The sequence below is a fragment of the Melopsittacus undulatus genome, chromosome 6, assembly GCF_012275295.1.
Source record: "Melopsittacus undulatus isolate bMelUnd1 chromosome 6, bMelUnd1.mat.Z, whole genome shotgun sequence".
NCBI lineage: Eukaryota > Metazoa > Chordata > Aves > Psittaciformes > Psittaculidae > Melopsittacus > Melopsittacus undulatus.
The window spans coordinates 19601334-19628949 of NC_047532.1; the positions used below are offsets into that span (position 1 = coordinate 19601334).

General features: G+C 45.0%; 1 protein-coding gene across 4 annotated transcripts in view; it reads right to left on the reverse strand.

Moving 5' to 3' along the window:
- Nucleotides 1–27616, reverse strand: part of RNF220 (ring finger protein 220) — a 217479-nt gene that overhangs the window by 6750 nt on the left and 183113 nt on the right. For all 4 annotated transcript variants that reach the window (XM_034064080.1, XM_034064079.1, XM_034064078.1 and 1 more), the window contains 6 exons: nucleotides 26923–27019; nucleotides 25862–25948; nucleotides 24115–24170; nucleotides 22269–22347; nucleotides 6683–6791; nucleotides 5479–5553 (listed from right to left, as the gene is read on the reverse strand). In XM_034064080.1, coding sequence (XP_033919971.1) covers nucleotides 5479–5553; nucleotides 6683–6791; nucleotides 22269–22347; nucleotides 24115–24170; nucleotides 25862–25948; nucleotides 26923–27019 — 503 coding nt within the window. The remainder of the gene's footprint in view (nucleotides 1–5478; nucleotides 5554–6682; nucleotides 6792–22268; nucleotides 22348–24114; nucleotides 24171–25861; nucleotides 25949–26922; nucleotides 27020–27616) is intronic.

Below are 27616 nucleotides of genomic sequence, written 5' to 3' on the forward strand. Positions count from 1 at the left end.
CCCACCTGTCGGCCATTTCTTTCTTTCTTCTTTTTTTTCCAGGTCCTTCTGCTCCTTTCATCATGGCTTCATGGAAAAGCCTTGATGTGTTATAGCTGCGTGTGCTAGAGTAAAGGCCACCTCAGCTTTTCCATTATAAACCCCAGTTTTGAGGGGTTTATAAAACTCCACTGCACAAAGTTTGCTCCAGGGCTGCTACAAAGCAAAGCAAAGGGGCTGGAAACCAGGATGGAGTTTATTTTTTCTCCTCCTTTCTTAATTAAAATTTGGCAAGTGATTGATCCACAATACAGGCTAATCACTTGGGGTCCTAGTTTGAAAAATACATTAACGAGAGCTGAGATGTTGAGAAGTCGTTAGGGCTCAGATGGTGCCAGGAAGGATTGGAGGATTTTGTCTTAAAGTTGCCTCTTAAAAACAAAGAAATGGTGTGACGTCTGCTATAAACTGGCTAAAACAAGAAAACTCAAAAGGAAGGATTTAGGCACTTCCTGCTGTCCTGTGGGTCCTAAAAATGGGCCATTTCCAAGCTGAATATGCTACCAGGCACAGAGAATAAAGAGACACACACAGAGCAACTTTGCCTACACAGTGCTACCATCAAACCTAGGCTTAAAGCTTGCCTAGCTTAGGGCTAAGAAAAGCTCTAAAATGTGACAGGACCTCTAAAAGGTGACAGGAGAGACCCAAACAAAGAGCCAGCTTCTGCTAGGAGAAGAACTGAACTCCAAGATCCAATTCCCAACAGAGGAAATAGCCCCTTTCCCTCCCTTGTCTCCCCTGAAGTGGCAGCTGCTTCTCTGCAAATGCTAATTCCCAGAGAAGCAGCCATTCACTGTCATTGCGGGGTTTCCACCGGTCATCAGGGTTAAAGAAACCTAAAGAAACCAGGAGAGCAATCTTAATCACAAAGGACCCCCCCCAAAGGGTGCCAATCACCCCCATGGGTTGTTGTGAGGCCAAAGCTGAAGTGTGTTAATAAATAACTGGATAACCTCATAGCAGACAGAAACATCGTGAAGGATCAAGCACAGCATCATCAATGCAGCTGCTGACCCAAAGGTCCCTGTGCTGCTGGAAGCACTAAGGAATCCCCCAGAAAGATTGCTCTGTATCTGCACTGTTCTTATAAACCTACTCCAGCCTGCATGGGACATACATTATTATGGCCTAGAAAAAGTGACATGGCTAAGAACACAGTAATCTACCAAAGATATAAATGTGTCAACTGCAGAGCATACACATCTATCGATGGATCCCCTGGAAGCACATTCTCTGTGAAGAAGGCTTTTTAGAAGTGGTATTTTCCTGCTCTTGCAGTTGTCATTTTTAAATAAGCCCAAGACAGGCAAGCATAAGCCTGGGGTCAGCAAATACACACAGGAAATGCTGGATCCAGTACAGGTGATGGGGGAAACTCAGCAAATGGCATCTGCCCAAATAAACCTGCTCTCTTTCAGCCCCCGCCTGCTTGCACCCACCAACAGCTCCATCACTGACTTAGCTTTTAATGCTATTTACTTCATAAGGAAGGACACCAGGGTTTGGGAGATCACAGAACTATAGTTTAGAAGGACATCAAGAACTCACTGACCCATTCCCCAGCAAGACCATCTTGACCTGAATTACTGCTGATGGACATGTACCAAACCTGTTCTCACACACCTCCAAGGATGGAGGCTTTAAACCTCTCCAGCAAAGCACTGCAGCAGATTGCCAATGTCTACTGTCAGAACACTCTTCCCAGGAGAAGGAAAATAGGAATCTCAGTCACCAGTAGATGAAGGTCCCTCTCAAGTTAATGGGGAAGGATGGAGAAGAGGCAGACAAACCTCTACCAGAGGGAGATTCATCCTCCCATCACCCAGTGACTCAGGGCTGCAGTCCAACAACCCACAAAAGATAGATACCTGCTGCTAGGAGGGCTGACATGCGGGGAAATGAATCCCACCTCCTGCTGCCCAGGCTGAGCTTCCCTCCTGCAGCACCATTCCCTCTCCAGAAGAACCTGCATACGTTTTCAGGACTTTCCAAAAGGGATCAGAGGGAAGTCACTCCAGGCTTATATCCCAGTTTCTGTACTACCTGAAGATGTCAACTAGATCTCTGCAAGCAGGAAGGATGAATGAAAAACATTCTGAGTGCCCCAGACAACCAGCAAGCAGGGAGCAAGCTCACTGGTGAGATTTGACACAGCAGTACAAAACCAGCAGACAAACCCAGACAATAGGATTTTCTGGGAAGCTAGGCACATTACATGGCATCAAGCACCACTTTCTTGTACTCCTCTCCTTGCCTCCGTTCTCTGTTTTGCCTACAACTACAGAGCTGCCCACAGTGTATACAGTGTACAGCACATCTTTAACCTGTGGCCCCTGGACCAAAGCCCTCAGGGAGAACAGTGCTGCTCACATAGCAAGTGGAAGGAGATAAAACCACTAAACATTAAATTCCAAATCATGTCCTGATTCTGGGTGAAGGGATGGTTCCTCCCTTTTCTCCACAGCCCTGAAGAGGACTGCTTAGCTAAGCAGCTTCTACTGGCACTGAGGTGCTGGCTAACTCAGTGAGCACCATGACCTCAGTTCTCTTAAGCCATCTCCAGGGTCCCTTTCTGCAGCCCTAGCCTTTCCTTCATGTTAATCCAACACACCAACAGGAGACAGAGATGGAGTCTCCTCTGGTGAATGTTTCATCCCCCACAACTTGAAGCCAGTTTGATGCACTCAGCTTGTAATACAATGGTGCCAAAGCTAGAGAGCCCAGCAAACATTTGTAGAGTCAGTGGTTAAATACATCTATCCCTCTCCCTTAGCAACAGAACAGTTATAATTTGGAACTGGACATCAAGAGCCCAAAGTCCAAAAGCCCAATCTTCAGAAAGCCCAAGTGCTCTGAAGATTCAATCCTCATCAGTGCCTTAGACACCACTGAAGTTAGGGGATATCAGAGATGCTCAGATCCTTGTAGCATTGTATCCTAGAAAATGTTTAAGCCTTTTAAAACCCACTTCACCTCCTCTGGTCTATAGACAGAGGTGCACATCAAATTTCACCCCATCTTCAATACCCTGCAGAGGTTTAGAAGTGCTCCCAGGCACTCAGAGCCTCCAGTTCCAGGGCCTTGTTCAATACACAGTCCTCCCTCTCTCTCTCTCAGATACACTCACGCTCTAATTGAACATTAGATCTTGGCTGGGCACATAAACCACAGGCGCACAGGAGAAAGGGGACTTTTCACCAGCAGGGATGGCAGATCTCCAGAATGTTCAAAAGGGGCCGGAAGCCTGACACAACCCACCCGCCCCAGCTCCTATTAACTCCAACAAATTGTTTATTGCACAACACAAGGAAAATGTTGCCCCTTTTCCCCAGCCAAGTCTTTCCATGTGTGCTGCACGCGCAGGCTCCCTCCTCCTGCCCCCGCTGGGGAGCCAGCTTTATACCCAGGGAAAGGTAACAGCGGCGATTATTACACACACTATCCCACAGCTCCTCGCTTGTTAAAAAAAACAAGAGCCTCTTTTGTGCCCGAAATAAAAGGAGATACCTTAATTAGAACAATGCAGGTTGGTGAGCATTAAACACCGAGCCCAGCTGCTGTATGCCATTAAATTCATAAAAACAAGGAGGGGGGAAGGAGGGCAGTCTTAACGAGATTACACACATTGACTTTGATCAAGACACAAAAGCACCAAGGCGTTCCAGGGTTTTTATTGCTGTCTTCGGGCTACATTTTAATGGTTACATTAGAAACATGCGAACACAGGCTGGGAGACTTTTTCTTGAGACAGGAGAGGGAGTGCAAGCATGCCTTGTGAAAAGGCCTGCTTTAATAAATTGGGGGCTGCAGGGAGAGGCTGGGGAACACATGAGTAGCCACTTATTAATTGCTTCCCCTATGCAAGTGCCAAGTCCTAATATGATGTCTTGCTGGACTATTCCCATCCCGCCTGCCTGGTCGGCAGAAGAGCCGTGTGCAGAGAGAGAGCACACAGCCAGCTCCATCCCCACCTTCCGCAGGGAATTCTAGAGGAGATGGCTCCCCCCCTGCAAGGGTAAATGCTAATCACTGAGTACCTGGAATGGGATTTCCCCATCCCCATGAGCAGCTGCAACCACAGTACATGAAACAAAGGGGCCTGACTGAAGTTGAACTAAGTTGCTGCTGAGCCTAAGAACAACCTGAAATTGGTGCCACAGACTTAGAAGATGACTTGAGGCTGGTGGGAAGAGGAGAGACAAAGACTTCGGAGTAAAGAAAATGAGACAGAAATCAGTGTTTTATCCTCTACTACAGCACCACTAAAGGACAAGATTACTCTTCAGTTAGCAAAGGTGGCAGAGCACATTCATCCAAACACCTCCCAGCTATGTACCCACATATGTGTCTTTTATAACATGCTGCTAAAATGTTTACAAAAGCTTGTATAATCTAAATAGTGACGGGGTGTAGCTGAAGAGCTATAAAATACAGCCCAAGGGATAGCCAAGTTATTGAGTTGCTATTAGTACTCAAGCCCACAGGCACTTCACCATCCTGGTAACTTTTCTTGGACGAGACTTTTAAAAGGCAGGATTTAAAGGAGTATGATCAGCTTAATCGTAATTCCAAGCACACAACGTGTTCTATAAAGTAGATTTTGTAATGCCTTAAAGGAACAGTTTTTAGGAGTGGTGTTCCCTTGCATTTTTTTGCAACCCAACACTGTATCATCTTGCTAACAGGAGACGTAGGAAGCGTGACTACTTTCCACTGCCCAACCTAGGCAAAATGAAAGCTTGAAAATCAGCTGCACAGGGGACATTAAGGGCTGATTATAAAGGCCACAGTTCCAACACTTCATTTAATAATGCCTTAAAATTTAACCTGATCTCCTTTAATACATGTGTAAATTACTGCTGCACTGGGTCACCTATTCAATGCTCAAGGCAGTCCCCAATCTTTGAAACAGAATGGCATACACCTGAAAACTGCACAATGCTATTTCAAATAATCTGAAAAATACAGATTCATATTCATAAAAGCTCCCTTTCATATCCTCTGTCCTGAGGACGATTCCCTTTGCTTCAGGGGTAATATCAGGTTTCTCAGAAGCTACCCGTTCCATGAAATCTCAGTGGATTTGGCTTCTATTCTCACAGCTTTACCTTTCTGCATGGCTGTCCCAGAGGAAACTACTGTATGACAAGGTTGTCCCCATCACAGAGCTCTTACATGAGCAATGGCTGTCCTCACAGCAGCAGAGGAGCAAGCAAGGCGCAGGGCTACACTTTGGGTTGTGATGACTCCAATGAAGCTCATTCAAGTCAAAGCTAGAATGGGGTTTTCAACTGCAAGGCTTGGGAAGTCTGCATGCACAGCACTCAGATAGCTTAAAATAAAGCAAAAAGCACCTTTCCCTGTGGTGATTTAAAATAAAGTATCCCAGAAGAGAGAAAAAAGCCTGTAAGACAACAAGAAAGCCAAAAGCCTCACCAGAGTCCGCAGCCAGCACTCTTCACAGTGCACATGCCAGCACTGAATGGAAGTCAGGGGCATTGTGTAGGAGTCCTGAAGAGAAGAAGCAAAGAGATTATTGCCACAGCAGGGATATACTGATCCTTTGCTCCCAACCACATCACAATGCCCTTCTTTGTGGATAACATTGCCTTGTATTTTGTATTAAAAAAAGTAAGCTTGTGCAATATGTAAGTTTGTATTTTTGTAATGTTTGTCTAGTAGAGGCAGAAAGTCTACTGCAGTCCCTTTTCCTGACTTCCCAGAACTCCTGTTGGAAGCCCACAATCCACTCAAGTGGTGATGTGGCTCAGCACAGTTATTGCAGGAGCATCTGAAGTTGCTGTGGCCACCCGACATCACTCTCATCAGGTCACAGAGCATAGGATAACCAGTGACAGGGTAAGATTAATCGTTACCATAACTCTTAATTTGGCAGGAACACTTTAACCACATCCCAAGAGTGCTGCTGCAATGTTGTCAGTAGGCAGGCTTTCTTGAGTATTTTCTATCATTGTGAATAAACCTCTGGAAACCAGCAGCAAGCTGCTGAACCTGAGACACGAACTGTGCTCGCACACCTACAAGTCGTGAGCTGGGGGAGAGAGCACCACGCATCAAGCTGAAGTTGCTGAGGGAGCCCTCCACAAAGCAGAACTTTCTCCTCTATCAGCAGGATAAAAACCTAATAGGAGATGCAAAGCTTTACAGGCTCACACCATCAGAGGGAGCTGCTGCTCTTCCTTAAGAAGGCCACAGCATCACCACAGAGCAAGCAGGACATGGACAACTTTTAAGTGCTCAGGCAACAATCCTGTTTCCAAATCACATTATGAGTCTCAGATCACAGATTCTGCTCTCTCCTATGGATGTAAATCTGTACATGCAGGAAGGAGAAGCTGTTATCTGGGAGTTTTGTATAGGAAGCCTGTTAGTTGTCTCAAGCTGTGGCTTTTCTAACCCTCATACAGATGGCCAGCTACAAATACCAGCAGAACAGTGTAATGCATATAGAAATTTCAATTGTTAAAATAACCCAGCACCTTCATATAAAGGCTGATTGGTGTAGAGGAACAAAGGTGAGTTCCCACATGCTACCAAAAAATGGAGAGAAGCCTCTCCTCTCCTTAGCAAAGATACCAAGGCATTTCTGATTCATTACCACAAGTGGAGTGCTACTCACCATGCAAATGAGACATTTATAGCGGTCCCCACGGGAAAGCTGCCTTTCTAACTCACGGACACGAGCCTTTAACGCTTCAAATGTTGTCACTGCTGAGTCTTCTGTAATTCTGCAAAAGATGATGGAGAGTGAGCACCACTGAGCACACAAGGCTGGTAAGAGTTTGGGGAGAAATGGATCCCATAACAGGTACCGCACAGGAAATGGCAACATTCCAACTAATACATCCAGCTTGGGGTGCAGAAGAATTCCTGGAAAGCCCAGTGTGAATTCTTTGAGGTGTCCTACTAAATACTTCCAAACGCATCATGACAGAACACAACGGTGCTGGGGTTGCCAGCTTCACACAGAGCAAGATTCCGCAAAACACAGACATTTAAAGAACAGATTTGTTTGTTTTTTGTTTTCTGCCTCTTATCTCCCTTAAGAGATTCCTCTAGGACCAAATGCTCTGGACAAAGTTCTGTACATTGCTCTAAAGCTGGTGAGATAACTTTCAGTAGACAATAGGAGCTGCTCTTCCCTGTAGAGAATAAATGTCTTTGCTGGCCATCAACCTTGTAAAACACAAAATCAGCTCATTACACAAGATAACACAATGCTTTTATATTACAGGAACTCCTAGCTTTTTAGGCTCCAATACTGAAAAAAAGAAGAAAACAAAGCAATGGACACTGTGCCAAAGGGGTGGCTATAAAAGCAGCTTTACAATTTCTGCTTTCCCATTTCCTAGGGTCATTTCTGATGGGCAGCATTATCTCTTCTGTCACACAGGCGCTGTGCTGAGGGCAGACAAGTGTATTTTCATGGTTCTGCAAGGCTGGTGAAAAAAGCAACTTGCCAACCTAAAAGCAAGGGCAGACAGCAACGCTTAGCAAATGAGATGCAGGGAGCAATGCAGACAAGGATGTGTCACTCCAGCATGCTGCAAAATCCCCATTTCTACAGTGCAGACAGGGAGGGACCCTCCAGCATTCCCCAGAAAAGGTTTAGAGCATTGTATTGACATTAGAGCTTTCACTCTTACGAAAAATCAAACCAACAATCTTGTACGTCAGTGAACTTCAGGCCTGTCCAAGCAGACCCAGCTCAGAAGAACCTGTGAAGCACCCTCACCACCAGGAGCTGCATCAATCACAGCATAACCCACAGTGGCACCTACATGTTCTGCCTTTTTAGAGGATGATTCATCAACAGGTGGCTAAAGCATAGGCCTAGTGGAACCACTGCAACCAATAAAGCGAGCTGCAGTCTCAGTACTCCTACTGCATGCACACACTCACTCCTTTGCTCATTAGTCACTTATTGCCAGCACGCAGGGAAGAACCTGAGGTATCTCCCTTGAGGTGACTGCTAGCTTCTCCCAAGGCTCTGGAAACAGAGCTAGTTAAAAACCTTGAGTGATTGTCTAATTATGACACTTCAGAAGAAACCGCAGCTGCAGGAGTGAGTCTGGTTAAGTACCAGTGTTACAGAGCTCCAAGTTCACTCCTGCCTTTGCACGCATCAGTCACTCTCTGCACGAGTTAACTGTGGGAAGATCTTCATCAGGAGATTCATTGCAAATGACAATTGCTGTGAAATGGTAATGACTTTAAAACTGCAAAAAAGGCAAAGAAACACACATGTCCCATGACAGACCAGTGGGTGAGGATTGCCTGGGGACAGGGACACTGTGGATTCAAGTCTGCGTATCCATAAATACTCTTTGGAGTGAAATGAAAGAGCTTCAGTAGCAGACAGTGCTCCCTGCTGTGAACCACCCACTTGCTCCTACTCAATGGTATAAATTATTACCACATCCCAGCTTGGGTTCTCACCCTCAAGGAAGAGTTGTTAGTGTTTTCAAAGAAACTCTAAAAGGTGTTAGTTTTGTCCCAGGAAGAAACAGAACTATTTATTTATAGCTCGAAGACCATTCTTGAATGAGAAAATCGCTTCCCTTCCAGTCTGGCCTGTCAACAAGCTGATGCTGGATGAAGGCTGCAGCTGAATTTGACTTTCTAGAATCCACTTCTTCCAGCACGAGTAAGGGCACTGGAGGTGTAAAAGCAGTGAGTGTGGCTTCTGCCAAAAGCAGGTGGCAAGCAGAGCCTCAACCTTTGCTAAATTCTCCTATCTGTGGAGCTATCTGTCCTCTGAAGGGCAGGCAGCTCAGCAAGGGAAAGGTTGATTCCTTGAACAGATCCAAGCAAAGGCATATTCATCTCCAGGCTCACCCCAATAACAGTCAAAGCTTGAAAAGGAAGAATTTGTCACTGCAACAACAAGAGGAGATAGAAAATGGCTTGTTTATAGAAGCCTAAATGGCTGACCCCCATCGGCCAGTTTCGGAAAGTCTCCCAGATAATCGTACCTGTCCAGTAATAAACGAATGAATCAGAAAAGGAGGCTGAATAGAGGTATAAGCAATAATGCTCAGAGGCTGCCTGATACAATGGCCAATCAATAGGAGGGCTGTAGATCAGGGTGCTAGTTAGCTGGAAAATTACCGCACCGCTGCGTGCGTCACGCTGTAGGGATCCTGGACAATCAATGTGGGAGGTATTGATTTAGTTATTATCACTTCATACGCTCCAGACATTGTTAAATATACATTTATTAACAAGGCTGGGGTGCATTGGTAAGAGAGGGAGCTTTAGCCACTGCAATATCTCCCAGGGCTGATCAAAGCTCAGCTGTGACAGACTTTAAACTCCATGCTCTGCCTGCCAAGTGTGCTCTCAGGACAAATCCTGATGCACAGCGTAGGGCTGAAGATGCAGCTCCTATCTCAGACAAAGAGAGGTTTTGGCCATAAGTGAGTATTTTGCACTTGAGGATCCAGGAAAGCCTCTTGGAGCAGCAGCAACCAGGGACAAGGCGGCCAAGGGTCAACCCAAAGTGAATGATAATTGCATGGTTGCTTCCAAAAAGCCGGAGGAAATGAGGTCAAGGGAAATAGGGAGAACATTAGTAAATAAAGGAAACTGGAACTACCTCCAGGGATAGAATAAAGACAAGAGTCACTTCCCATGTGTCTGGCTCCCGTGGCAGCCAGCACACTTGGGACACATGCCATTCCATTTAGCAACATTTTACCGTCAACCTGCTGCTTGTATCCTAAAGATAAGCATCGCCAAGGAGCAACTCTTCCTGCAGCAGCAATGTTGGGAACTCCCTCAGGCTTCCCTCTTCCGTGTGCACTTCATGTGCGCTTGCCCGGACACAGCTGGAAGTAGCTTGGGCAGTATTTTTACAGGGCAATGCCAGGGTGGAGCAAGGGTCAGAAAGCCAAGCTCCATGGCCAGGGTAAGGCTGTGTACAACTTACCTTGCCAAGGGAGGCAGAGGGAATTGCAGGGAAGAAGGAACTGGCTTCCACAGCCCTGCTCTCTCTGCTTTGCCTTGACCTCATGCTGGATATAGGACTCTATGAACAATTTTGTGCCTCAGCACTCTGATTTGACGTGTTTGGATAACGTCATTTATCAGCCTCCAGAGACCTGCTGAGCACAACTGCTGCCAAGAGCAATGCCTGGACCCCCAGCCCTTGCTCTTCTGGGGTTCCAGAACATGCGAGCGGCCTCACTGATGCCTGAACTGTCCTCCCTGGCTGAGGACCTATCAATAGGACACATTCATGCTCTATGCGCTGTAGACTTAAATCATCACAAATGGGAGCGTGAGCAAGAACATTTATACAAGAGCAAGAACATAAAGGGCTGGTTTCTTGCAGAGGAAGCTTGGTCCTGCACTTTTCTCTGGGCTTTGTGGTTAACTCTTCAATAACTTAGCAGTCACAGTTGAGGAAGCTGGGTACCAAGAGGCAAGTCTGTGTGACTGGGCACACAGCATGTGTTAGTTTTCAGCCTTTGTGCTAAATGCATGTTTTTCTACTGCTCACAGCATCTCCCCCTGAGCACTGAAAATAAGAACAAACCTTCCCCCCCAGAGCAAATCCTTGCTTTGCTCAGGTAAAAGACCAGGAGAAGGGCATAAGAATATAATGGGTAAGGAAAAAGCACCTATCTGTAGCTTTGAGCTGTTCGTCAGCGATCACCTCCTGGGAAGTTCCCGTGGGAATCAGCTGCCCCCCTCTTTGCAAAAGGAAAAATAGACTTTAACCCAAACACTGGTTATTTGTTAAACATTAGCATGCATGTGATCTTTGTTTCTCCAAATTAAATCGAGCAATTGCTACCCGCTGTCCCAGTGGGCAATCACAAGCAATTCCGTTAATTAAATTATCTCTGATTCTGCAGCTCTGGAATCTCTCAATTGACTAAGTCTGTGCTTTATCATCAACAAAATACTGGAAAGAAAAGGAAACAAAAAATGCTGATGTCAAAGTGATTGGCTTCAGTTAACCCTTCCCGGCTGGGTATCAAGGGCTACTCAAGAAACTGTTGCACTGGAACGAGCCCAAGAGCAAGAGCCTTGTACCAAAGATACCAGTAGCAGCTGCTCACTTGTGTTTCCTTTATGCAGAAAAAACAAACCACCACACCATTAAGGCATCCAGCATCCTGCCTATCTGAGAGCCACAGAAAGATGCAACCTGTTCGCTGCTGAAGAAGCAGAAAAACACCTCAAAGATCTGTAAGCCCCTGCGAATGCCCCATCCTCCCTTTACCCAGATCTCTCTCGATGTACCCTGCTGTTGACAAGTCTCCATAAAACATTCCCCTCTGGTTTATTTCAACTGGATATAAATTTCCCTTTCTTCATAAATGGCCACACTGTACACAGCATTCCATAAATTTTTACAATTCCACTGTTTGTATGTACCTTGTAAAAAACGCTTAGCACTGATTAAATGCACCACCAATAAAATTTCATGGGCTACTTTTGACACTTGATATTCTGACCTTCTTCCCTCTTCCACATGCATTTATTTGTGTTTTCGTATGCCTGTAAACAGAGTGGAAAATGTACAGTACCTCTGATACACCCGAGAGTGATGTCTTCACTTTTAAACAAAGCCTTCAATTTCCCTTGTCTGAGGTGAAGAACCTGATCCCAGCAGAACATACATGCCTCGTCCCTGCACCAGGGCCAGAGGTCAGGTCGCTAGCAGCTTACATATCATAAATATTAGAAACAGACTGGTCGATGCTTTGAAGACAGAGTCAAACTAAAGATTCCAGGAGCAGAGAAATTGCTCCTGGCCCTATCCAACCATGGCCACAGACAACAATTACCATAACCACTACTATGCTGCAGAAGAGAAAGCCTACTGCAGTCCTTGCATTGTGGCACAAATCTTCTAAACCTGATAAAATGATCCAAAAAATGATCCCAGCATCAGTGCTCCATCATTTAATTGCAAGCCTTCTCTCATAACCAATTTACTTTCAGGTGAGAGGGCAACTTTTTCAGAGAAGAGACCATGTTTTATTAGCCTGTAACATGCTGTGCATAGCTCCTTTGACACTGGTTGCACTGCAGAAGAGCAGAGCATGATGCTGCTGCATTGGCTTTCACTTGTACATTGCCTTCAACACAATTCCCTTGCTATCTGAGTTCTACACACTTAGTGAAAACAACCCTAAGTGTTCTGGGATAAAAACTGCTTCTGTTTTCTACCTGGTGAAAGAATCTGTCCCCTTTTTCAATTCAGCAAGCACCACCTGCAGCGAGTGCTATAGCTGACAATACGGGGAGTTTATTTTGGCAGATATGGGTGAGCACCACTAAAATCAGTGGGAGATAAAGACACAAATGCCTTCTGCACTTACTGGAATGCAAGAACATAGCATAATGCTGAAAAAACAGTTTGCTATGAACCAGCAAAACAAATGGATAAGGAAGTTTCTGAAAAGAAAAGTTACAGGTGGCTTTGAAAGGAAGCAGACACAGCTCAAGCATTTCCAGTATGTTAAGTCTCTGAGAAGAAGTCTAGTATCAGGGACTGGTGCAGATTGACTGTGAATCATCCCAGAACATGTGGGCTACCGTACTGGCATGATGCACTGAGTTTATTTCACTAAATGAGCTGGCTGCAGCAGAAGGGGCCAGACCCCCAGCAGCAGAAAACTGCCCAGCAAAGCTGTTTGCAATAGAGGCATGTCAAATCACACCAAGTGAAGTTTAGACCCTCAGTCTGTGTCAGTGATAAAAACAAATCTTCTGGCAAGACATCAGTGTTTTAGGAGCCGGCTTCCCCTCTCTTTAGCTAAAAATCTCATTTATTTGGTTTATTTGGTTTTAGACTAACCTTCTTTAAAAAGGCTGACTTATAATCCTGTAAAACATTGTCACATGTATTGAGGAAGTTGGCAAGGATGATAATTTATTGTCCTCTAGGAAAAAAAAAGAAAGCCCTCTTTCCTTGATTAATGTATGTTTTTGTATTGTAAGATATTAAAGAATGTTGCTTCACCTGTAATTATAGAGAATAGTTTATTTTGGCAAAGTGCCCTGGCTTCTGGTTGCCAAGTTATGAATAATGCAATGTTCCCCATTCTAATTTCCGTGTTCTAAGTTGTGAATTTGGAGTGGGGTGCATGCAAGGGCACACACACACGATGCTCTCTCAGTCATGAGCGCCTCTATTTTATACTTGCTTGCACAACTTGTTAATACTGGCATTTGCTTGCCAAATTCAGAGTTGCTTCTGAATAATTTCATCTTGATGAAAACCAAAATGTTGTCTTTTTTTTCCCTACAGAGGAATTATTTCTCTTACATTGCATGCACTGTCACAATAACACTGAGGGGAGCTTACCGCTGCACGAAGGCATTTTAAGGGCATTTAGTAGAGACTTGGGTAAAGATTCCCCGAAGAATTTAATGACAGAAGAATTCATTATGCTTTCATATCTCCTCTGCCTCTACAACACAAAACCCAACAATGTCTTTACAGAAGTGGGAAGTGAATTCAGGCACTGGCTCTTTCTCTCTCTCTTCTTCTTGGCCCGTGTTTCGCTGGGACACATGTGCCCAGCCCCAATCAAAACAGAGACAGATGGCACGGCTGATCATTCAGAATAGAAGGAGCCTCGGAGTCAGCATGTTTAGATCCATCTGTAGGGCTGCGCAGCATCCGCTGGCCACTGGGACTGATTTAAAAAGGCGGCTAGTGAAAGCCTGAGCTTGTGCCAAAATTCTAAATGTGCCATTTGAGCAATTATGGTTTGACATGAAAGCTGGGAGAAAGAATGCATGGGTCATTCTGATTTCGATTTAGAGACCATGTCCCCTGTTCCAAAGAGAAAACAAACGCAATCCCATTGCTTTACTGGAGCAGCTCTGGCGATAAAGGAAATAGCTATGCTACAGAAAAGTATTTTGCTGCAGCGAGGTTTTGTTGAGGCTGAGTTAGAAAATGATTCTCTGAACAAAAGTTCCTAAATAGAAATTACTACATATATGTTAATATCTCAGCTCATTTTTCAGATGCGTCCTTCATCCTGGTGACCCTAACTGTATTCCTAACAGACTTGTGAAGGTGAACCATGGTCTCTATTGTAATAGAAGTCAAGACCACAAAAGGCAGTGGAAATGGAAAATGCAGGTCCTCACCCTGCTCAGACACGTGTTACAGGTTTCAGCCTACTGAAACTTTCCTTCACCCACAAGTAAACATGTCTGGATTACAATCACACTCCACGTATAGCTAGGCAGGTATATTTTTCTACTGGAAGACTTATGGCAGCTGTAACCTGTCATCTTACCGTGGCCTGGGACTAGTGGTAGTTTTGGTTGGACGATCAGGGCACAAAATAGTAAAATACCCCTGAAGGGAAAGAGGAATAGAAAATTCCTATGGCTGAAAGGTGTTCAGAAGGTTGGACATGCAGCTGAGTCTTGCAGCCAGCCTCTGTTCACAATGAAATGCCTTCTACTTCCATGGCCTGCATCCAAACAGCCGAAATAAACAGGAAATATCTATGCTACTACAGCAGCACTTGGATTCATCTGAAGCCTTTTAAGGGCTTTACCGTGGAGGTGATATGCTTTCCAGAACTTCCATTCATGACCGCTGATTGGAGGTACCCAAGGGCAGCGCGATAACACATCCTCCAGACAGCTTCCTACAACTGCTGCTGCCGCCCTAGAACTTTTACACTGCTGCTGCTTCCTTTACAGGGAAAGAAAGGATCAGAATTAGTATCATTTAAGGTAATCATGCCTTCAAAAAGAAACATGAGGCTATTAAAGGAGGCCATGGCATATTAGTATCACATAACCAATTGTGGTCCCAGAGCTGAAAGAGGAAACCAGCAATGCAGAGGAAGGACAGGTCATGAGCCGGCTACCAGAGGGAAAAGCTGGAATGCTTATGCAACTGAGTGGGAAACAGCAGATTTTTGTGGACAGAAACTGTCAAAAAGGAAGAAAGAAGTAGTAAATAGCATCAAGTGCTTGCAGTGGGCAGCGAGTAAGGTTAAGATAAGCATCAACGGCAAAGTGAGGGCAAAAAATCAACACGGATATTAAACTACGTTAATTACGTTATTTGCTACTACACTGCTTCTGTAAAGGCAGTGCTGAGCTCTGTGTTACAGAAGTAGAGATGAAAGCACAATGAATTCTTCTGTCATTAACTTCTTTGGGAAATCTTTACCAAGCTCCAACTAAATGTGGCTTAAAACTCCTTCCTGCAGCAGTAAGCTCCCATCTGTGGCATTACAACTGTGCATATAAGAGAAATAATTACAGACTCTGTAGTTGTTCCAGATACAGTTTAGTGAGATGTAATACAAACAGGGTTGGTTTCTAACTGAGGTACTGTTTCATATATATGCTTGCTAACTATAGTCTAAGAAACGCATAAACCACCAAGAGCCATAATTACAATCGTCCTGTTGTCTTAGAGCAGCTGGCACAGCACAAACACTTACTAAGTCCGACCACAATAGCCAGTAAGTGCCAAAGAAAGCAGTAGCCCTATTAACGCCAGCACGCAGCCAGCCTGTGCAGCCGCGGCTGCCCTTCAACAGATGCATGAGAGAGACAGCACACTGGCAATGGATGGGGCACAACATGATCCCTTTTCTACTCTTCAAAGGAACATTTCCATACAAACAGGGGATGCAGCCTATGTAAAAATAATTGTTACTTTTCTCTTGAGAGCATCTGGGCACCATAAAAACACGGGTAAGGGATGTGAATAAACAGTCACATCCTCAAAGTATTTTCAGAAGGAACACAGCAAGATCTACAGTGCTCCATCAGAGACGTTGTTAAACACAACAGGCTAATTTCAGGGACAAGCCCTCTCTCTGACAAGCTGCTCACACATCTAAGGGCAGAATTCGTCTGCTAGAAGGCAGCCTGTTTGTGTTTTATAAGCTAAAGTTTCTCTTACCTATGGAATAACTCCAGTATTTCACAGGGAATCATCATCCATCTAACTGAAGTACCCTCTAACAGACCATCAGCCTCATATCCCCTTTGAAATAGCACAGCTGAGCACTTGCTGGGCCACGATTTATTTTTTACCTTCTAAGACATCTTGCTAACTCTATAGCTCAATAGTGACAGTCGAATTTCACACTGCGATAGCCCCCCATCGATTTTTCATTCCCAGGAAGCAACTCCACAAATTAAAGTTAACAGCATTTCTGAAACTAAGGTAAAAAAGAAAAGGAAAAAAGAAAAGGGGCAGGGAAAGAGATACAAATGGAAAGATGCCTAAACTGTGCCCTCAACACTGGAATAAAATTTCTTCCTAGGGTTTTCACCGGTTATGCAACAGGATGCTGATGTCCCCAAAGCCAAGCAACCACCCTGTGTTTGCAGAGGATTCAGCTCCAAAACACCACAGGTTCAACAGACATGGGAGTATATATGAGAATTTAAAAACCTATGGAAAACTGCCCCAAGGCATGAGAATTAGACCGACCCTTTGAACACAGCTGCACTCAACAGGGATACCACCTTCCCCCATCCCTGAGTTCATACAGTCGGCCTGCCTCGCTGAGCTTCGTCATCTGCTATCCTGTGATGAACCACGACACTGATACAATTTCAGCTGGTGCACTGGTAATAATGGTTGAGACCATCACTGGCACAAGCAAATTCTACTGCACAGTTAAAAGAGGGAGCGGAAAAAGAAACACAGCCCAACACTCTGCTCTCCAACACCGCAATCTAGGGGATCAAGGAACACCACAGTTGCACTTCATAAAGAAATGGAGCATCTGCCTATGCACCCTTTCAACACTGAACACCAGTATACATTACAAGCATGTATTACACACTAGTGAATTCCTGAATGGAAGGAGTAAAACCCTGTAAAGACAACAATCTGGACACAAGCAGCCCAGCCCAGCAGTTCTTTCTCAGCCTGGCTCTGACAGCCCCATGTTTCAGTTCAGCTTCCTGGATCCTGTCTCAAATTTACATGGGCTGATCTAGGACTGGACACACCAGGAGGATGCTCTCTTTCAGCAGAGCACAAAGGGTCAGGTCATTTATGACTCAAGCTAATTTTTAAATTCTATCTTTGCTATATGACATTCTTGCCTCCCACCAAAGCCTATTAATGGTGTGACACTATAGCGAAGGGCTAAGAAGCACTTATCCTCTGGTGTCAATTCACAACAGCTTCTGTTTCCATCCGATGCACCAGCTTAAGCGTGGCTCCTTCCCTTTCAGGCCTCTACTAATCCTCTGGCTTCACACTTACTCTGCTCCCATCTTGACCTGTCTGCCCAGGAGGAGGGTCCCCAGGACAGACACTGCTGCCCCCCTGACTGCTCTCACACTCCTGACTCTGCACAAGGACCCCAAACCAAACTATGTTTCATTTTAACTGATGCTCCTTCCTGTGCTGCCACACCAGAGCCCTTCTGGAGCTGATGCCTTTAGAACAGCTGGACTGGAAAGAGGTAAGGTGGGAGGGAAGGGGAGGAAAAAGGAGGCAATAAAAATAAAACAAATGCAATTGCTTTTTGTCTCTAAACCCCTCTTTTTAACCCAACGAGCTTCTCATCCAATGAAGCATGATGAGCATGAAGTGTTATATAAAGAGGATAATTATAAAGGGATTTAATGCTTGGCAGGCTCGTATTGAAGGTTTATAGCAGAGGTAGCATACTCACTTAACCAGCCTTGTGTCCAGGTTTGCTATTATGCAGGTGGCGCGGCTGGGGCCAAGCGGAATCAGAAACAAGATTTGTTTTAAGGAAAAAAACCCCCAGAAGAGCACAGCCCCCTTCCCACCGAGGATGGCAGCTCCAGTCCCACCTCCTTCCCCTTCTGTCCCATCCCTGATTAATGATGTTGTCTGCCTGATTTATGACCCACCCCAACAGATTAGAGTTTCCCTCTTCAACCTCCCCCCGCCTTTCACCCCTCCCAGAAGGCACAGCCACACTCCGCTGGAAATATTAGAGAATTATTAAATAAACATTCATACGTCATGTCTCTTCCCATACTGAGCTCATCGTAGTCAACGCTCAGCGGCCGGGTCCTGTTTGCTTTGGGGCTGACACCAAACAGCTGGAGTGATTCATGGAGAGGCTGGCTACAATGCTCTGTGCCATATATCATGCTTGCAGCGCTCCCTGCCCCGGCGGAGATAAACTGATCAACCACAACGGGCTGGAATGAATTTATGACAACACAAAATTGAGGAAAACAAATGGGAGGTGACCCAGTGGGCCACTAACCCAGACTCTCTCGCTGGCCTGCAATCTAGTCTGGTGGCAGAAAGCAAAATTGAACATTGGCACTCTGAATTAAGATGCTGGCTTTTAACCCCGGGGAACCTCAGTTTCAAAATGGCACCAGACCCTTGCAAGCAGCATTGTGGGAGGGAGAGGGAAGAAAGACTTTTTGTGGGGAAGGTGCTTTCTGCAGCTCTCTGTGCGTGACAGTGCTTTGGATGAGAGTAGGATGTTGGTGGAGGAGCCAAGGAGGATGCCTGGGCAACCAGGGGCTGGCTGCTCTCTCTGAGCAAAGCTGCATCTTGAGTTTAGAGACTCAAGATGGACAGAGTCAAGTCTTCAGCAGATGGGCTGCAGCCAGTGCAATGTTTTCCTCATGAGCCCTCAGGGTGCCTCTCCCAGACACCTCACACTGAAAGTTCAGTAGATTAGAAAAGTTCAGCAGGGCTGAGACACCCCGCAGTGTTGGGACCAGGATAACTTCCTGCACTACCTATGGCTGCCACCTGAAGTTCAATGCAACACAGATGAGCCCGACAGTGAAAACATCTGTCCAAGCTACCAAGGACCCAGCATATGCTGGGATCAGCATCATGTCTCATTACCTGTGGCTGCCATCTGACATTTAACACAGATGAGGTCAACCTGCCCAAGCTACTAATGACCTGGCATGGCACAAGGCGCGAGGCAACAAAGGCAGACTTACCCCAAACCCCATCTTATTCAACATGCAAGAGCCTTGCACCAAACCCTAAGTTTAGGCTAAATTAACTTGCCTAAGCAGAGCTTCAGCAGTGTGTCAAAAGGAGGACTACCTGCTGTACTGTGTTAATGGATTAAAAACCAAACAAAACCACACTGCTCTCCTTGCTAGGCTTATTTTTGGAAGAGGGTTGGAAGAGGGGAGGGGGAAGGAAAGTCATTCTTATTAGAGAAGGATCAATAGCGGATCACTGCTAACTCTATTAGACACTGCTCTGAAGAGAGAGCACGGCTGACACATGGGGTAAGCCATGTGCTTCTGGACAATTTAAAAAATGCTAATCAGATGCTACACAGGGTTTAACATGCCAATCAATACCGCTCCAATTTAAAGGCACAAATTAAAGTTACAAACAACGGAGTAAAGTGATGCTGCCAAAAACTTCCTGTAAGCACCGCCCCAAACAAGAAAAATGAAACCAATTTAGCTCCAGATTAAGAAACAGGAACTGGAGATGAATCAATTTAGCCTATTGGGCTGGGTTGCCATATATCATGGCTCAGCAGTGGAGTGGGAAGCAGCCAGACAGTGTGAAACCCTTCCCCCTCCTTTTCTGTAGGCTCCTAGCTCTGATCCCTGTTATCAATTAATTTAACAGAATCCCTCTACACAGACAAGCACACAGAGCATTCAGACTCCTTAAATGGCAGGACAGAAACTATTTATCACACATTTCAAAGGAAAGGAGAGGGAGAAAAATAAAAGGAATTCTCCACCTGAAACACCATCTTGTTTTCTGAACCATGGTGAAATAAAAAGCCTTAAATAACAACCTCTACCTGCTGCTTCCAAAAAACCCAACGTTACTGGAAACACTCAGCAAGGCACTTTAGGTTTTTCCTGTAATTTCTATTAGGTTTTGCTGACATTTCGGACCTTTTGTGAAACTGAAGCTTTAGTGGGGCAAGGTTATTGCAGAGCAAGGTGTGTGTGCATACATGTGCATGCACACACACAATGTGCTCCCTGTACTTCACAGCAGTGTTAGCACAAGTGTTGTTTGGAAAGGATTCCGGGATCCTTCAAAAGGTGCAAGCTAAAGCCTCTTTGATCAGATTATTAAAGCTATGTCAATTTTATCACTTGAGCTCAAGTGTTCTGGAAAATGTCAAATCCTTTCAGCTCCTGCAGTTTAAAGATTTTCAATAGGAGCGGATCTGGGAGGCTGGAGGGCTGCTGGGCTGACAGGCAAGAGGCCCAAAGGGAAGCCAAGCAGTGGGTGAGACAGAAACTGACAGATTAGGGCAGAAGGGATGAGTCCTCACCACCAAGACAGCATGCAATGGTTGCTCACTCTAAGGACAAAGCAGCTTCTGCACTGACCTGCAAGCCCAAACTCAGTGGTCCTTGGACAGAGTCTGCTCACTGAGAAGGAGACAGCCCATGTTTGGGACATGCTAATAAAAAGCCTTCTAAAAAGGAAAGTGCCGAGACAGCAAAGCAGTGTTAAAGTTTCCTCTTGCAGTGGCGAGTTTCCCCAGTTAACCCCAAACTGTGAACATATGCTTTGCCAGGCTGGCTGAACTGTCAAGAGACCCCAGAATGTGCCAGGGACACAAGCTGGGACCAGAAGAAGAACAAACTACATTCAAAAAACAACTTTACAGAAAGTCAGCTTAACGCTACCACCAGATTTTTTTCCTCAATCACAAATTATCAATGGATCTCAGCCTCAAAATACAAATGCCATCTGTTTAAAACCCACAACTACCTCATCGCTTCCATCTCATTCGAGCTGTTTTGTCTCCCACTTGATCCTGGGGGAACATTTTATGTCAGGCAATAATCAACTTAAACCACATCAATTAATGCAGTCCATGGCAGCAGTGAAGAGCCTGTAGTTTTAGGCTTGGATTGTCAAATCTGCCTGAGCAAGAAGTCACCATAGCAATGTGTGAAAGGAAGCTGAGGACACAGGTTGTTACTCAAAGGCACAGTGCAGATAAAAGCATTTGTTTCTATCCTGGACTAGGCTATAGGATATCCAGGGAGCAGAAAGGGAGAGGAAAGAAGACGGCCAGAAGCCCCTGCACTGTTGTATATTCAAACACTTCTGAATCAACTGGAAAGGCTGTAGATGAAAACCTCAGGAATTGAGGCCTTATTTCCATTAGCAACCATACAAAGATGAAATCTGGATCCTAAATGAAAAGAAATTCTCTCAGTGATGCTTCTGTCAAGTTACAGAGCTGCTGGGATTCCCTTTTGCTGGAGAGAAGGAGCATGGAAGATGCAGGCACCACAGAGAAAACAGAATAGAGACCATGTGAAGGACTGTTCTCAAAACCCAAGATGCAAAGATAAAGTAGCTTCTCCTGTAAAAGCAGGATTCCATGATACATTTATAGCAGAAATCTATAACAGAATCATAGAATCATAGAATAGTTAGGATTGGAAAGGACCTCAAGATCATCTAGTTCCAACCCCTCTGCCATGGGCAGGGACACCTCACACTAAACCATGCCACCCAAGGCTTCATCCAACCTGGTCTTGAACACTGCCAGGGATGGAGCATTCACAGCCTCCCTGGGCAACCCATTCCAGTACCTCACCACCCTAACAGTAAAGAATTTCTTCCTTATATCCAGTCTAAACCTCTGGTGTTTAAGTTTCAACCCATTACCCCTTGTCCTATCACTACAGTCCCTAATGAATAGTCCCTCCCCAGCATCCCTATAGGCCCCCTTCAGATACTGGAAGACTGCTATGAGGTCTCCATGCAGCCTTCTCTTCTCCAGGCTCAACAGCCCCAACTTTCTCAGCCTGTCTTCATATGGGAGGTGTTCCAGTCCCCTGATCATCCAAGACAATTGCTTTGTCCAGGTTAAAGCAGGTTTGAATCTTCTCCTCCTGTTCAAAGTCCCAGCTCTAGTCTAGGCTGTTATGCATCACTCAACATATTTGAAAACACACCATAACTAGGTGGAAAACATGGATATATCTATTTACATAATTTTAAAGCAGGCAATTTGCAGTGAAGAAGCCATTTGGAAGTTGTGCTCAGTTCCTTGTGTGGGTACCTGTCACAGGCCCTCTGCGGACACAGCAAGTCAGGACACCAACAGCTCCAAGTCCAGGCTTCACATTGGAGCACAACTTCTTTTCTTAGCACTAAAAGCTTCAAACATGCCTACGCTCAGAGTAGCATTGCTTCTGGGAACACCAAGTGAGATGCTATGGTTCTTTAAAACAAGGAAAATGAAAGCTATCCACTTAACACTCACTTTTCAATGTCACTGTTCTTACAGGTCTTCTGCATGGTCTCCTGTTTACTGCTTTCACCATTACTCGTTGAGGGCATTTCTGCTAGGGAAGAACAGACAAATTAGTAAGAGGGCATTTGATCCTTGCAATGAAATACTCTGTGTGAGTTACAGCTTCAGAAGCAGAGGAACCCTATGAGTTATTTTCATGCTGATTCTTGGAAAGAGAGAGAAGAGACTGATGCTACGTGTCCCTGGCTGGCAGGGAATCCCTCTCTCTGGACAGCACACTTCTATGATTCAGGGCTGAAAATACAATCCCTACGGTCTCCCCACTTCATACTTTCTGACCCTCACAGATGTAGCACTTGTTCAAGCCAGGATTTAATTCAGAATGGTTTGATGTGGCTGCCACACCAAAGCATACTTCTTGAAAGTTAGGTCTGGAGCAAAACCACTGAGCCCAGACTCTGCTCTCAGCTTCTCCCTTTTTCTGAGACCCCACAGACACAGAGAACAATATATGCCAGGTAACCAGTATGACAGAAAAGTCTGCTCACAGCTCTCCTAGTACTAGCAATCCCATGACTCCTCCCAGCACTGGAGGAAGTGTGAGATACCAGCTGGAGATGAGCCAGGTGAACTGTCCTAGGGCCAGCTCCTGGGCTGTAGGTTCACTACCGTGATTTTGGGTAAAAGGTATGAAGAAAACAGCTTATAGTAAATGTCATTAGAGCTGTTTCTTCATCACCTTTGTGGCTGTAGTTACTGAAACTGAACACACCTAAAGGCAAGTGTTCCTACATCACAGAAAATAAATGAGTTTGCCTATCCCACAGAAGAAAATTCCTGCAATAGATATCCTATGTTCTTCCATTTCATCATCATGCCTTTGGCAAACTGGTTCTACCAACCCCCCTCCCACTGGCAAGCACTTATGTCTTGTAGGTACTTTAAAGGCTGGGAATCAAATGCCCAAAGCATTACAGTAAAAGAACAGTGAGCAAAATCATTGGGACAAGTCTCTTCAGGTCGCCGAGCTTCAGTTCCCTTCCTAAGGGAGCTGGAGTAACACTGCCCAGCTCTGGAAATGGATTTGGCATCTACAGCTGGAAAGTGCCAGGTTTTATTATTCTCATATTTCCACTAGGTTGCTGCTTACACTTCCAGTGCTGCAGGCATTAAATAAAAAACCACAGCGGTCCAATGGGTTTAACACCCTTGTGCCCTTAATGCTATGAGCTCTCAAATAATGCATGCAAAGGTACAAGTCACATTCACTTGTTTGCTCTGGAGTCTCAGCTACAGGTCATCAAGTAGGACAGGTCTTAGAGTTCCCACTCCAAAGGTGCAGGCTTCAGAGCTGCAGGCTTTTCTTGCCATACAGAGGCCAGCAAGGACAAGACCTACCCATCAGATCATGATACAAGTCCCCAGCACACCCTTTTAAAGAAGCAAAGATGGTAAAAAAGTTGTTGAAAAAGATCTAAACAACAGGTGCCTGTGTAGTTTAACTGCCCAGCAGCTGAACTCCACCCTCACACAGCTGAGCTCTGATGGCCCTCTCTGCGATACAGCAGTTTGTCTTTTAGTGACACGACAGCAAGTCAATCCAACACCTATCTCTTATCACTGTATCAGTTAAGGTTGCATTTTTGGGAACTCCCTCAGCTGTCATTGACTCCAGCTGATTGTGCTGTAAAGTTTCACAAAGATAGTGTGATTGTACGTGCATACATATCTGCTGCTGCTCTGCTAGAGCATGTGTAACTACTGTTTGCCCTAATTACTGGCAATCAGAAGATATGGAGTATCTAGGTGCCCTCTTGTAGCACACACATTAATAATTCACAAGTTCAACACTCACCGTCACTGGCCCATTTAGAAAACTCCGGTGTTATTCGGGTACTGGGTGTGCCACCACTGAAAGGGAGAAGGGCAGAATGTTAAAGGTTGAATATGGAAAGTTCTGCTGCTCAGGAAAAGCTACCCCTTCCACCCAGCAGCTCTCTCTCAATACTTCTATCCATCAGTCTAGGCTTCAAAATGTGAGTGGTTGGCCTGCTGCAGGAGGTGGTTTTGTGCTAATCCACATTCTGTGACCTCTGCTGAATCACATGGGGGTAGTGATGCTAACTGAAGGCTTGGGATTCAGACAGCACTCGTGACCTAAGGCTCATTTTTGAATATGCAGTTTCAAAGATGAAAACCTTGCTCTGAAAACCTTACTTGTGAACAGAAATCCTCAGTGCTGCAATAGCTTCTCCCTTTAAGAATAACTTTACACCTTCATAAACCCCATCTTTGCCATCTTCCTATCTGAAGAACAGCAGCACTGAAGTACAGACAACTCAAACCCGTCTATTCACTTGCAAGCCAGCAAGAGACTGTGAGAGAAAGGAATCTTCTGAGCAGGCTGCTAACCTGTGGCTGTATAACATTTTGGCTCTATGTGCTTTATGTGCTAGGACAGTTGCACTCAAAAGGTAACACAGGCTCATGCTCCATAGCATCAGCTACTCTACTGCTCTACTGCATTTCTACAGAAACTTCACAGAATTTTAAAGTCCTTTTACAAGCAACATCATGTTTTAGAGATGGGCAGACAAGCCCATCCAGGAGACATGCAAGGACCTTGCCCAAACAGTGAAGCAATGTATTAGGTGCAAGCCACATGAAGGAACTTGGTCTCTTGACCTCAGTTGTCTCACCAAGTACTAAGTGTCCACAGCCACTCACAAGGGATACCCAGATATCCTCCTGCTACAATGCCACTGTCCTGGCTGTGAAAGAGTTCCAGCATCTTTGAGGCCCTGTCTATGGACCAGCATGGTTAGCAAAGTATGGAACAGACCAATGGTTTGGATCCAGTGTGGCAAATGCCACTTTTCTATGGAGTGGAACCTAATTTTGAACTAGTGTTTGTGACAGGCTAAGCAGTAAGAAAACTTCATTTCACTGCTCTATCAATCATTTCAACCTTGACCTCACAAGATCACCCTGTGAAAGAGGCAGAGGGGTAATTTAAGCCCTGTTTTATGCAGGGCAGAGGGCTTAGAAAGCAATCCTAGCTCTGTGTTAAGACTCATTTTATTTGCCTGAAAGCCTCCCCAGGCACCCAGAATACTGGCTGCCTACATTCTCCACATGTGTATGTGGGCAGGGCACACATCCTGCCCCAAGCCCAGAATCAAATGCAAAAGGATTAGTTTGCATGCCTCACAACACAATGTGATGCAATGAAATCACACCCTGGGTGTCAGACTCCAAATGTGCTCAACATGATTCAGCCGGCATCACATTATACTACTAAGAGGCCACATTTCATCGTGAAGCAAGATGATGCATAAAGTCTTAGTACAACACAGTTTCTCCATCACCAGAATTCACCTTCTTTCCAGCACTGCTCAGGGAGGAGATGGCACTGGCTGGGAAGCAGGGTCATTAAGGGAGGGAGAGTGTACACAGAAGCTTTATGGGCAGAAATGGAGACCCAGCCATCACACTACGCTTCATCTAAGTCTCTCTTGTTGTGATCCTTGCACTCAAGTGGTTGAATAAATTGTGATTCCCCCAAAAGTAATGAAAGCAAATTAGAAAGGTACAGTACTTACTTTAAAACAGCACCTCGGAGCGCCTCCCTCTCTTTGGCTTCACCTGGCTCTTCCCCAGTGCAAGGGATAACGTCTGCCTCTGTGTACCTGAACACAGGGGATTAAGGAGCATACAGCCTTGCTGCAGACAGTGGAGAGGCTTTTGAGATGGTTGGGACACTATTTGGGATATAGAACAAATTCATTCCAACCGGAAACACATCAAAAGAAGAGGGGCTGGTACCCATGGAAGGGCTTGCTTTTAAATTCCGGATTAAAGTCTGGTTTAGGTGGAAAGAAACAGAAAAGTCTTTTGACAGCAACATGATACCACAGGATCTCCTAGAAGGGGAAAACCAGTTCCTCAACCTCTGCAAGCCTAACTTGCACAATTCCACTATTTCTGTTTGAGGTACAGAGAACTTTTACCAGCTAAGGGTTGGGGCTTCAGTCTTAAAGGCTGGTTCAGATTTCAATACAGTCTAATTCTATAGCTATACACTCCTCCTCATCACAGCTAAGTCAATGTCTACCTAATACCCTTGAATGAATTCCTCCTTGATGGAGGAGAATTGTGCCTGAAAAGCCTGGCTCCCAGAGAGAGAAGTTCCCCGTAACTGCCCTTAATGATAATCCATGTCTAATGAAAGGAGTGGCAGTGCTTGAAATGTTTACTTGCACAGAACTCCTGAAAACAATGGACTGTCTTGTGGAAAACAAACTCAATTCCTACCCATGAAGCAGGAAAAACTATCCACATGGAAGAAACCTGGATTTGCTGACCTATCTTCCTGGTTTGCTTATAAACTAGGAAGATAGATCACTAACTTTGATCTCCTATAATATCTCCTACAGACCTCACCAACCAGGTCTGAAGTAGTGCTGCATCAACAGAAAGGTCTCAAAGGGGATAACTGAGAATTCCTCCTCATTCAAATAACATGGTAACTGGAGAAGGCTGTGTCATTTCCAGTAGGGCTGGACACAGACTATCCACCAATACCCAGAGCTGTGCTGTAGGAAAGCTAGCTGCAGATACATCTCTAAATTCCCTCTCAGGAAGAGCCTTTCAAAAATGATACTGTGCTTTCCCGTATTCAAGTGTGTCATCTCCATCCACATCCAGGTCAGCGTCGCTGTCTGGATTCTCCTTGCCACTGCACATGATAAACCCAGAACCTGGAAGAAAATAAACCACATAGATGAGCATTTGAATTAGAGATGAAGTGTGCAAGATCTCCTCAGCACAGTGCAACAGCACCAGTCTGCAGGCTGTCCTTACTCTTAACAGCCTCACAAAAGGTATCACCTCCAAAGGCTACAAAAGAACAATCTTCAGGAGACTGCAGAGAAAGCACTCACAGAAATGCTCTAACTTCATGTACTTTATGCTCTAAAATGCCCCTCAACACTGACATTTTTGCTCTCCACATGAGTTACTTTAAAGTTGATGGCACTGGAAGGCTCTCTCAAAGGCAGAAAAAAATAGAAGCAAAATAGGGAAGACTGGTTTTTCAGAGAAGTGGTTAACACAAAACCTGCATAACGAACAGGTAAGAGAAGGCCCCAGGGACAGCTTGAATTAGTTCTTAATTCAGCTGCAAAGGGCAAGCAGAGACTAAAATACAATCAGAAATGCCATTTTAGTTTTTAAATGCATTTAGTCACGGCTCAGATTTTTACAATACAAAACATTTAAGGGCAGGAAACCTGTTTCTAGGAGAGGGGAAGAAATAGAAAAAAAACCAGAAAGAGACTCCACAGTCACCAACAGCT